Below are 12,762 nucleotides of genomic sequence, written 5' to 3' on the forward strand. Positions count from 1 at the left end.
GAGAGAAGTCTCCAGACTTGACCACACTCCTTGGAAATTTCTTCCCTGTGTGACTGCTCCCCAGCCTCTCAGGCTGGCATCCGTGGTCACCAGAACCCAGTCCTGAATGCCGAATGTGCTGCCCTCTAGTAGATGAGCACTCTGCAGCCACCACAGAAGAGACACCCTTGTCCTTGGAGACAGGATTATCCGCTGATGCATCTGAAGATGCGATCCGGACCATTCGTCCAGTAGATCCCACTGAAAAATTCTTGCGTGAAATCTGCCGAATGGAATCGCTTCGTAAGAAGCCACCATTTTTCCCAGGACTCTTGTGCATTGATGCACTGACACTTGGCCTGGTTTTAGGAGGTTTCTGACTAGCTCGGATAACTCCCTGGCTTTCTCCTCCGGGAGAAACACCTTTTTCTGGACTGTGTCCAGAATCATCCCTAGGAACAGCAGACGTGTCGTCGGAAACAGCTGCGATTTTGGAATATTTAGAATCCACCCGTGCTGTCGTAGAACTACTTGAGATAGTGCTACTCCGACCTCCAACTGTTCTCTGGACCTTGCCCTTATCAGGAGATCGTCCAAGTAAGGGATAAATAAGACGCCTTTTCTTTGAAGAAGGATCATCATTTCGGCCATTACCTTGGTAAAGACCCGGGGTGCCGTGGACAATCCAAACGGCAGCGTCTGAAACTGATAGTGACAGTTCTGTACCACGAACCTGAGGTACCCTTGGTGAGAAGGGCAAATTGGGACATGGAGGTAAGCATCCTTGATGTCCAGGGACACCATATAGTCCCCTTCTTCCTGGTTCTCTATCACTGCTCTGAGTGACTCCATCTTGATTTGAACCTTTGTATGTAAGTGTTCAAAGATTTCAGATTTAGAATAGGTCTCACCGAGCCGTCTGGCTTCAGTACCACAATATAGTGTGGAATAATACCCCTTTCCTTGTTGTAGGAGGGGTACTTTGATTATCACCTGCTGGGAATACAGCTTGTGAATTGTTTCCAATACTGCCTCCCTGTCGGAGGGAGACGTTGGTAAAGCAGACTTCAGGAACCTGCGAGGGGGAGACGTCTCGAATTTCCAATCTGTACCCCTGGGATACTACTTGTAGGATCCAGGGGTCCACTTGCGAGTGAGCCCACTGCGCGCTGAAACTCTTGAGACGACCCCCCACCGCACCTGAGTCCGCTTGTACGGCCCCAGCGTCATGCTGAGGACTTGGCAGAAGCGGTGGAGGGCTTCTGTTACTGGGAAGGGGCTGCCTGCTGCAGTCTTCTTCCCTTTCCTCTATCCCTGGGCAGATATGACTGGCCTTTTGCCCGCTTGCCCTTATGGGGACGAAAGGACTGAGGCTGAAAAGACGGTGTCTTTTTCTTTATACGGCAATACTTCCATGTGCCGTTTGGAATCTGCATCACCTGACCACTGTCGTGTCCATAAACATCTTCTGGCAGATATGGACATCGCACTTACTCTTGATGCCAGAGTGCAAATATCCCTCTGTGCATCTCGCATATATAAAAATGCATCCTTTAAATGCTCTATAGTCAATAAAATACTGTCCCTGTCAAGGGTATCAATATTTTCAGTCAGGGAATCCGACCAAGCCACCCCAGCGCTGCACATCCAGGCTGAGGCGATCGCTGGTCGCAGTATAACACCAGTATGTGTGTATATACTTTTTAGGATATTTTCCAGCCTCCTATCAGCTGGCTCCTTGAGGGCGGCCGTATCTGGAGACGGTAACGCCACTTGTTTTGATAAGCGTGTGAGCGCCTTATCCACCCTAAGGGGTGTTTCCCAACGCGCCCTAACTTCTGGCGGGAAAGGGTATAACGCCAATAATTTTCTATCGGGGGAAACCCACGCATCATCACACACTTCATTTAATTTATCTGATTCAGGAAAAACTACAGGTAGTTTTTTCACACCCCACATAATACCCTTTTTTGTGGTACTTGTAGTATCAGAAATATGTAACACCTCCTTCATTGCCCTTAACATGTAACGTGTGGCCCTAATGGAAAATACGTTTGTTTCTTCACCGTCGACACTGGAGTCAGTGTCCGTGTCTGTGTCGACCGACTGAGGTAAATGGGCGTTTTAAAGCCCCTGACGGTGTTTGAGACGCCTGGACAGGTACTAATTGGTTTGCCGGCCGTCTCATGTCGTCAACCGACCTTGCAGCGTGTTGACATTATCACATAATTCCCTAAATAAGCCATCCATTCCGGTGTCGACTCCCTAGAGAGTGACATCACAATTACAGGCAATTGCTCCGCCTCCTCACCAACATCGTCCTCATACATGTCGACACACACGTACCGACACACAGCACACAAACAGGGAATGCTCTGATAGAGGACAGGACCCCACTAGCCCTTTGGGGAGACAGAGGGAGAGTTTGCCAGCACACACCAAAACGCTATAATTATACAGGGACAACCTTATATAAGTGTTTTCCCTTATAGCATCTTAATATATATTAATATCACCAAATAAGTGCCCCCCCTCTCTGTTTTAACCCTGTTTCTGTAGTGCAGTGCAGGGGAGAGCCTGGGAGCCTTCCTAGCAGCGGAGCTGTGTAGGAAAATGGCGCTGTGTGCTGAGGAGAATAGGCCCCGCCCCCTTTTCGGCGGGCTTCTTCTCCCGTTTTTCTGACAACCTGGCAGGGGTTAAATACATCCATATAGCCCCAGAGGCTATATGTGATGTATTTTTAGCCAGCATAGGCACTTTCATTGCTGCCCAGGGCGCCCCCCCCAGCGCCCTGCACCCTCAGTGACCGTTGGTGTGAAGTGTGCTGAGAGCAATGGCGCACAGCTGCAGTGCTGTGCGCTACCTCATGAAGACTGAGAAGTCTTCAGCCGCCGATTTCTGGACCTCTTCTCTCTTCAGCATCTGCAAGGGGGTCGGCGGCGCGGCTCCGGTGACCCATCCAGGCTGTACCTGTGATCGTCCCTCTGGAGCTAGTGTCCAGTAGCCTAAGAAGCCAATCCATCCTGCACGCAGGTGAGTTCACTTCTTCTCCCCTAAGTCCCTCGTTGCAGTGAGCCTGTTGCCAGCAGGACTCACTGAAAATAAAAAACCTAACAAAACTTTTACTCTAAGCAGCTCTTTAGGAGAGCCACCTAGATTGCACCCTTCTCGGCCGGGCACAAAAACCTAACTGAGGCTTGGAGGGGGGTCATAGGGGGAGGAGCCAGTGCACACCACCTGATCCTAAAGCTTTTACTTTTGTGCCCTGTCTCCTGCGGAGCCGCTATTCCCCCATGGTCCTGACGGAGTCCCCAGCATCCACTTAGGACGTCAGAGAAAAGGGTTTTTCTCCCGATGAAAAAGGCCCAGGAACTCCAGAACGTGGTCAGGGACCTGTTAAAGCCAAAAAGGGTGTCGGTCCATCAATGCACTCGAGTTCTGGGAAAGATGGTGGCGTCTTACGAGGCCATTCCATTCGGCAGGTTCCATGCGAGGACCTTTCAGTGGGACCTTCTGGACAAGTGGTCCGGGTCACATCTACATATTCATCAGATGATCAGCCTGTCCCCCAGGGCCAGGGTATCTCTCTTGTGGTGGCTGCAGAGTGCTCACCTTCTAGAGGGTCGCAGGTTTGGCATTCAGGACTGGGTCCTGGGGACCACGGACGCGAGCCTCCGAGGCTGGTGAGCAGTCAACACAGAGAAGAAACTTCCAGGGTCTGTGGTCAAGCCAGGAAGCTTGTCTACACATCAACGTACTGGAATTGAGGGCCATATACAACGACCTAAGTCAAGCGGAGAATTTTCTTCGCGACCTACCGGTACTGATTCAGTCAGACGTCACGGCTGTGGCTCATGTAAACCGCCAAGGCGGAACAAGGAGCACAGTGGCAATGGCGGAAGCCACCAGAATTCTTCGCTGGGTGGAAAATCATGTAAGCGCTCTGACAGCAGTCTTCATTCCGGGAGTGGACAACTGGGAGCAGACTTCCTCAGCAGACACGATCTCCATCCAGGAGAGTGGGGACTTCATCAAGAAGTCTTTGCAGAGATTGCAAGTCAGTGGGGACTGCCTCAAATAGACATGATGGCGTCACGCCTCAACAAAAAGCTCCCGAGGTATTGTGCCAGGTCAAGGGACCCTCAGGCGGTAGCAGTGGACGCCCTGGTGACTCCGTGGGTGTTTCAGTCAGTCTGTGTGTTCCCTCCTCTTCCTCTCATCTCAAAAACATTGAGAATCATAAGACGAAAAGGAGTACAGGCAATTCCCATTGTTCCAGATTGGCCTCGAAGGGCCTGGTATCCGGAGCTGCAGGAAATGCTCACAGAAGATCCGTGGCCTCTTCCTCTCAGAGAGGACCTGTTGCAACAGGGGCCCTGTCTGTTCCAAGACTTACCGCGGCTGCGTTTGACGGCATGGCGTTTGAACGCCGTATCCTAGCTGAAAAGGGCATTCCGGATGAGGTCATTCCTACTCTGATAGGGGCTAGGAAGGAGGTAACAGCGAAACATTATCACCGTATCTGGAGGAAGTATGTGTCTTGGTGTGAGACCAAGAATGCTCCTTCGGAAGAATTCCATCTGGGACGTTTTCTCCACTTCCTACAGACTGGAGTGAATTTGGGCCTAAAATTAGGTTCCATTAAGGTACAGATTTCGGCCCTGTCTATTTTCTTTCAGAAGGAATTGGCTTCTCTACCGGAAGTCCAGACTTTTGTGAAAGGAGTGCTGCATATCCAGCCTCCTTTTGTGCCCCCAGTGGCACCATGGGACCTTAACGTGGTGTTACAGTTCCTTAAGTCTCATTGGTTTTAACCTCTTCAAACCGTGGAATTAAAATATCTCACTTGGAAAGTGGTTATGTTGTTGGCCTTGGCGTCTGCAAGGCGAGTGTCTGAGTTGGCGGCTTTATCTCACAAAAGCCCCTATCTGATTTTCCATGTGGACAGAGCTGAGTTGCGAACTCGTCCTCAATTTTTGCCTAAGGTGGTTTCCTCTTTTCATATGAACCAACCTATTGTGGTGCCTGTGGCCACGGGAGATTTGGAGGATTCCAAATCCCTTGATGTAGTCGGGGCCTTAAAAATTTACGTGGCCAGGACGGCTCGAATTAGGAAAACAGAAGCTCTGTTTGTCCTGTATGCAGCCAACAAGGTTGGTGCTCCTGCTTCTAAGCAGACTATTGCTCGCTGGATCTGTAACACGATTCAGCAGGCTCATTCTACGGCTGGATTGCCGTTACCTAATTCGGTGAAGGCCCATTTCACTAGGAAGGTGGGATCTTCTTGGGCGGCTGCCCGAGGCGTCTCGGAATTACAACTTTGCCGAGCGGCGACTTGGTCGGGTTCAAACACTTTTGCTGAATTCTATAAGTTTGATACCCTGGCTGAGGAGGACCTCATGTTTGCTCAATCGGTACTGCAGAGTCATCCGCACTCTCCCCCGTTTGGGAGCTTTGGTATAATCCCCATGGTCCTTACGGAGTCCCCAGCATCCTCTAGGAAGAAAGAGAAAATAAGATTTTAAACCTACCGGTAAATCTTTTTCTCCTAGTCCGTAGAGGATGCTGGGCGCCCGTCCCAGTGCGGACAACATTCTGCAAGACTTGTATATAGTTATTTGCTTGCATAAGGGTTATGTTACAGTTTTGTTCAGTCTTTGACTGATGCTGTTCTGTTTCATACTGTTGACTGGTTCGTATATTCCAGGTTATACGGTGTGGATGGTGTGGGCTGGTGTGAATCTTGCCCTGGGATTAACAAAACCCTTTCCTCGTACTGTCCGTCTCCTCTGGGCACAGTTTCTCTTACTGAGGTCTGGAGGAGGGGCATAGAGGGAGGAGCCAGTGCACACCCATTCTAAAGTTTCTTTATAGTGCCCATGTCTCCTGCGGAGCCCGTCTATTTCCAATGGTCCTTACGGAGTCCCCAGCATCCTCTACGGACTAGGAGAAAAAGATTTACCGGTAGGTTTAAAATCTTATTTTTTTTCGTTAAAACTTGATGTGAATGATAAAACTTGTTGTGTATAATGATAAATGGTGCTCCAGCCAATCAGCTCCTAAATATGTGTTCAAATTCATGTGTTTGAAAAATGACAGCTGGGAGCTGATTGGCTGGAGCAATTGTTGATAAATGGCCCCATTATTTGATTCTTCTACTGTTAAAGAGTTAAACTGCTTTATTGACCAGCTTTGAGGCCTGGACAAAAAAAAACAACAACAAAAGTTTCAAAAGAACCTAAGTAGAGAGAAATAAACATCTGTTGTCATATTCTTTCAGTTTCTTTTGACAGAATGTGTCTGTAACTGTGTACCCCAACATTCAGCATTCTCACACACCACGGAGACCTATACAATTAAAAATATCTTTATTTTCTATTGTATGTTTTGAATATGTTTCCGCGGTAGAACAAGGCTTAGTAAAAGCATAACAATGGTGTTCCCTTTTTTCTCTCTGTGCCTGATGAAATATGATAAAAAGAAATAAAAACAAAGCCACGTCCTTTTACATAGGTTACAGGTTTCTGACTGACTTCCACAGAAACTGACAAGCATTAGCAGAAGTATATGCTGTGACGAGGAGGCATACACATAAGTCAGACACAGAAATAGCAGGCAGCTGGACATGGCTAATTGTGGACTTCAGAATTATAATACAATTTTGCAGACATGAAGAATAACACATCAAAAATCCACCCGGTGTCAAAACATGCTATTAAATCACACAGAAGTTAAATTGCACAATAAATCCTAAATTATAAGATTAGAATTACATATACAGTATATATTTAAGCAAGTATTAAAGCATTAAAAATTCCTATCTTGAACTGTACAGGTTTATTCGTCAGTGCATGGCTGAGAACTTCAGTGGTTAAATTACTTGTTGTTTTAAAGGCAGAGTTCATTTCTGAAGGCAACTTGTATTTGTGTCACTTCTCATATGCCACAATTTCCAGTTGGTTGATTGCAAAACCCATGTTTCGCCACAAATACAAACATTTACACACATACATATACAGTAACTCAAGGTGCTGATGTGGTTCCTGTAAGGTATTGCTTCACAAGAGAATACATGAGTTTCAATTCTATTTACCCCTCTATTGTAAAGGTTTCTTTTGGGATGCAAGGTTTGGTGAGGTCCCTTATATCATCCAGCATGGTCTTGGGAGTGATAATATGAGTAGAACCTAGAGAAGAATATAACACAAATATACTGCTGTAAGAAACATTATGGGAAATGTCAGACTCTCAGCAGCAAGAACAGTGTAATGGAGGATTTCCTCATGGCTTCGACAAAGTGCAGAGTTGTCTGAGCAAAGAAAATTTCTAGAAGTTACAATTCTATTGGGGAGATTCAAATGTTTGAAAAGTCGGTTGGGTGTCTTTTTTTTCCAGTCTATTAGATAGGAAAAAACAGACTCCCAACTGACTTTTCAAACATTTGAATCTCCCCCTATATGTGCTCTGTATTACCTTTATTTCATGGTGGTACCAAGCACCTAACACAATGTAGAGATGCAGTGAGCCCCTGAACAGTATTACCTAATGACACTCTGGTTACTAGGATACCCCTAATAACACATGCACATCACAGACCTGAATAAACTGGAACAGGAACTGACACTATAAAGGGCTTTCTACAGCTGAAGCACAGCTTTATGCATGTTACAAATATCTTGCTGTAGTTAGAGTTGAATAAGTCTGGTACATACCATCATCCTTAAGGCAGAAAATGATTATCTGAAGATACACATTCGTTATGAATATAATGCCTGCAACATTATCACAGTTCAATGCACAGGTTCCCCTTCTATCAATTGTTGGTTCACGCTAGGATGCTGTGAATTACACTGTCATATAAGCCGAGCTGTGGACCAAAAGGACTCCATCATTTATACCTCTGTACTGACTGCATAGTGGGAAGTAGGAGGACTGTCTGTGTATTCCCACAAGTGTGGGTGGTCTGAAACAACTGTGCCTAACAAAGCTGTCAGGTACTAACCAATACAGGGCACGAGGAGCTTCTTGCTATGCTATATTAATATATAATACTGTTAGAATCAATAGCTGGAGAGACTGAATGATCAATAATTGTGGAGAGCGCAGCCATTTTCTACTAATATTGCTATATAACAGTCTGCTGGACCGAGCGTGAATTCTAATTGTATCTACATTATCACAATTTTGTGTATATATATATATATATATATATATATATATTGTCTAGCACTTACAATGTTGTTTTTGAGTATTGCTCTCGCTAGTCAACTGAAAAGGTGAACCCATAAATTGACTTAGAAAATATATATACAAAATATATATATGTAAATAAAGTTTACCTAAAAGTGCTGTGCTCAGTTGGACATGGAATCACATCTCAAATAATCAGTGGTGGATTTTACCAATGTCCCCCCTAAGTAAACTCCGCCACTTCTGTGAGCTCAGCCTAGCTAGTTGCAGTCTGTGTGACTGCACTGGCTCAGTGGCTTCACTGTGACTGGTAGTGACTTTCTATTGGAAGTCCCACCTGCCAGTCATCCGCAGGACAGACAGTCCCATTGGGAGGTGTTTCCTCCCTCCAGGACTGCTAGACTGGGCTGCGATTAGCAAAGAGCTGGCTTCCGGTACGATGACACTCCCTGCCTGATCATCAGCCCATAGAAGCCGGGGGTTTGTGCATGCACACTCAACCAGCCGCTATCACACATGCGCTGGCCCCGGCGCCTCCCAGATTCATTGCACAGGCGCTGCAATTCGGCTGTCTGCAGGCTAGCTCTCTCCTCTCTCTCTCTAGCATGGGCAGAGCAGCCCCCCTGCCTGAAAAAGGTAGGAGCTGCCGCTGCATATAATAAAAAAATATCTATCTATCTATCTATCTATCTATCTAATTTTACCAACGTGACACCCCCTTCCCATAGCCAGAGCACTGGGGGTTACTACATAAAGCTAATATTCCTGTGATTCTGATTCTGGACTGATTCCGTAACACAGAACTCACAAATCAATAACTATCTCCATCTACAAATGGGAAGCAGGGTGTGAGAGACGAATCACAAGATGCATCTCCTCACAAACTCCATTCTATTGTTTGCAAAGCAGACAGAAAAGCAGAGAGGTGCCAGGACACGCAGCTACAATGAGCACCCGGCTCTGATTAGGAGGACGGGACAGGTCAGTAAGATTGTGTTAATGTTAGTTAGTTGTGTTATTGTTCTACTTACCAATGATAACCTGCACAAACTTGTTGGACTGAGTCACTTCATAAGCACAACGGATTTCAGAGTAAGTCATTCCTCCAATCACAAAAATAATCAGCTTAGACACACTTTTCCGTTCCTCCCGGTTCAATGTATTGTGCTTCTGTCTGGCACTGAATACAGAAGATACATTTACTAAATCATATAATGTATATAAGGAGTGGACAAATTATTATGATCACCAGGCCATTTTATGCAAAGTAGCTTTAGGATTCTGAATCTACTGTATATAAGAACTCAAAGGTGAAGGTATGCGAGTGTATCACTCAGGAAATAATGGATGAACAACACGGTCAGACAGACTTTGAATGTGGAATGATTGTTGGTACTTGCAGTAGCAGTGTGAGCATTGGCAAAATGGCTGCATAGATAAATGGGTTAAGGGCAGCAGTTGTTACAGTGGCCCTCATTCCGAGTTGTTCGCTCGCAAGGCGATTTTAGCAGTATTGCACACGCTAAGCCGCCGCCTACTGGGAGTGAATCTTAGCATAGTAAAATTGCGAACGATGTATTCGCAATATTGCGATTACACACCTCGTAGCAGTTTCAGAGTAGCTTCAGACTTACTCGGCATCTGCGATCAGTTCAGTGCTTGTCGTTCCTGGTTTGACGTCACAAACACACCCAGCGTTCGCTCAGACACTCCCCCGTTCCTCCGGCCACTCCTGCGTTTTTCCCGGAAACGGTAGCGTTTTTTCCCACACGCCCATAAAACGGCCTGTCTCCGCCCAGTAACACCCATTTCCTGTCAATCACATTACGATCGCCGGAGCGAAGAAAAAGCCGTGAGTAAAAATCCTATCTTCATAGCAAATTTACTTGGCGCAGTCGCAGTGCGGACATTGCGCATGCGCACTAAGCGGAAAATCGCTGCGATGCGATGAAATTTACCGAGCGAACAACTCGGAATGAGGGCCAGTGTACACAAAGTGGAGCAGCAGACAAAATGCTGGGTCTGAGCACAAGGCCTGTAGTTGCAAACAGATACTGGATACTATAATTGAAAATAGGATTTTGGTTACCTACCGGTAAATCCTTTTCTCGTAGTCCGTAGAGGATGCTGGGGTCCACATTAGTACCATGGGGTATAGACGGGTCCACCAGGAACCATTGGCACTTTAAGAGTTTGAGAGTGTGGGCTGGCTTCTCCCTCTATGCCCCTCCTACCAGACTCAGCCTAGAAACTTCGAGAGAAGGATTATACACAGACAGTGGCGAGATTCATACCAGCTCACACATACAAGGCACCTCAAGCTAACTACAGTAGCTTGAAAAACTCAGCAACTGCTGAAACACTACTTACCAAGTAACAATGCTGTACATAACTAAACAAAGTTGTACTAAACCAGATAACGGTTGCAGGAAAACGAAGCGCTGGGCGGGCGGCCAGCATCCTCTACGGACTACGAGAAAAGGATTTACCGGTAGGTAACCAAAATCCTATTTTCTCTTACGTCCTAGAGGTTGCTGAGGTCCACATTAGTACCATGGGGATGTACCAAAGCTCCCAGAACGGGAGGGAAAGTGCGGAGGCTCCTGCAGAACTGATTGACCAAACTTCAGGTCCTCAGCGGCCAAAGTATCGAACTTGTAGAACTTTGCAAACGTGTTCAACCCAGATTAAGTAGCCGCTCGGTAAAGCTGTAATGCCGAGACACCCCGGGCAGCCGCCCAGGAAGACCCCACCTTACGAGTAGAGTGGGCCTTAACAAATTTTGGACACGGCAATCTTGCCGTAGAATAAGCATGCTGGATAGTGAACCTAATCCAGCGAGATATAGTCTGCTTTGAAGCAGGACACCCAATCTTCTTGGGATCATACAGGACAAACAAAGAGTCAGATTTCCTGTGATGAGCAGTCCTCTTCACAGATTTTCAAAGCCCTCACAACATCCAAGGACTTTGACGAAATTGAGGAGTCAGTAGCCACTGGCACCACAATAGGTTGGATGATATGAAATGCCAACACAACCTTTGGAAGAAACTGCGGACGTGTCCGGAGCTCAGCTCTATCTTCGTGGAATATCAAGTAAGGACTTTTACAGGACAAAGCTCCCAATTCTGACTCCTCCCCCGTTTGCCTCACTGACCGATTATTGTCTCTGACACTCTCCGGACGGCTCTGCTACATTTCCCACGGGATTAATCAGCACGATAGCCAGGACAGGACACAGCCGAATTTCCTCTCCGCACAGTGCCAGTGGTTACCAGCAGTCTCTCTCCCCCACATATCCTACGGACGGTGCCAGTCCAGGGAGATCGAGGCGTTCCACCAAGGTACTCTCTCTGCAGCGGGTTCCCTCCAACAGCAGTCACACACCTGTTCTTCCCCACAGACTGCAACGGGCGGTGCACGCCCAGGGACAGCAGGTTTAACAGTGGGACCCCGGCTAGCACGGCCAGTGCTTCAAAATTCTGCAGCTTCATTTGAGTTTTCTGGCTTTACCCGAGGACGCTCGGGACCAGCCAGCCTACCGGAGAGGTAATCAATTATTTCACCAACACCTGTCATCGGCTCCTGGAACTCTGAGACGTTACATAACATAGCTCTTGAATTCAGAGCGAGTGAGTGCATTCTACATCCATTAATTCTTTTCTTTACATCGTAACAATTGTGTCTGAATATACACTCAACATTGTTGAATAGATAGCCTGAAGATCTGATTGCAACAATTGTTACCACTATATTGCTGCTAGTTATCTAGCTGACATCTGCAATTTGATGTGAATGTAGAATAGCTCTTGGCAATAGAATTGCAGTGAGGATAAAGGGTTTTATGATAAGATATAGATTTGGTTTATTGTACAATTTTTACTGTATTATAATAAATATATTTTTACATTCAAAAAATCCCCAAGGACACCTTGGTTGTTATTTAATTTTAGATCACAGGGTCAGTGAGTGTTGAGCGCTTCTATTCTATATCCACTTTTCTTTAGTTTATCAATCTAGGAGTAACTCACTACTCCTTATAGAAGCGCACACACCTCTGACACTTGGGATCTTATTTTCAAGTTATAAGCTATTTCGCTTAATTTATTAGAGGAATAGAGACACATCGGCGCAGCAAAATTTTTCTTCTCAATTCTGAGACACGTCTAGCAGAAGCTAAGGCCAACAATGTGACCGCCTTCCATGTAAGAAATTTGACCTCAACCTTCTGTACAGGCTCAAACCAGTCCGACTGGGGTAACTGCAACACCACGTTAAGGTCCCAAGGCGCCGTAAGCGGTACAAAGGGAGGTTGAATGTGCAGAACTCCCTTCAAAAAGGTCTGAACCTCAGGGAGGGCAGCCAAGTGTTTCTGAAAGAAAATGGACAGGGCTGAAATCTGGACCTTCACAGATCCCAACCTCAGGCCCATATTCACACCTGCTTGCAGGAAGAGGAGGAAACGTCCCAGTTGAAACTCCACTGCAGGAAACTTATTGGAATCACACCAAGAGACATATTTCTTCCAAATACGATGGTAATGCTTAGACGTTACCCCTTTCCTAGCCTGTATCAGGGTAGGAATGACCTTCT

The 12,762-nt window shown here is 46.4% G+C and overlaps 1 protein-coding gene across 2 annotated transcripts in view; it reads right to left on the reverse strand.

Annotated features, from left to right (window-relative positions):
- Nucleotides 1-6,330: 6,330 nt before the first annotated feature.
- STXBP3 (syntaxin binding protein 3) overlaps nucleotides 6,331-12,762 on the reverse strand; it is a 273,208-nt gene continuing 266,776 nt past the window's right edge. For both annotated transcript variants that reach the window (XM_063940160.1, XM_063940159.1), the window contains 2 exons: nucleotides 9,201-9,349; nucleotides 6,331-7,166 (listed from right to left, as the gene is read on the reverse strand). In XM_063940160.1, the coding sequence (XP_063796230.1) occupies nucleotides 7,069-7,166; nucleotides 9,201-9,349 (247 nt within the window). In that variant the 3' untranslated portion in view covers nucleotides 6,331-7,068. The remainder of the gene's footprint in view (nucleotides 7,167-9,200; nucleotides 9,350-12,762) is intronic.

The sequence above is a fragment of the Pseudophryne corroboree genome, chromosome 9 (assembly GCF_028390025.1).
Source record: "Pseudophryne corroboree isolate aPseCor3 chromosome 9, aPseCor3.hap2, whole genome shotgun sequence".
NCBI classification, from domain to species: domain Eukaryota; kingdom Metazoa; phylum Chordata; class Amphibia; order Anura; family Myobatrachidae; genus Pseudophryne; species Pseudophryne corroboree.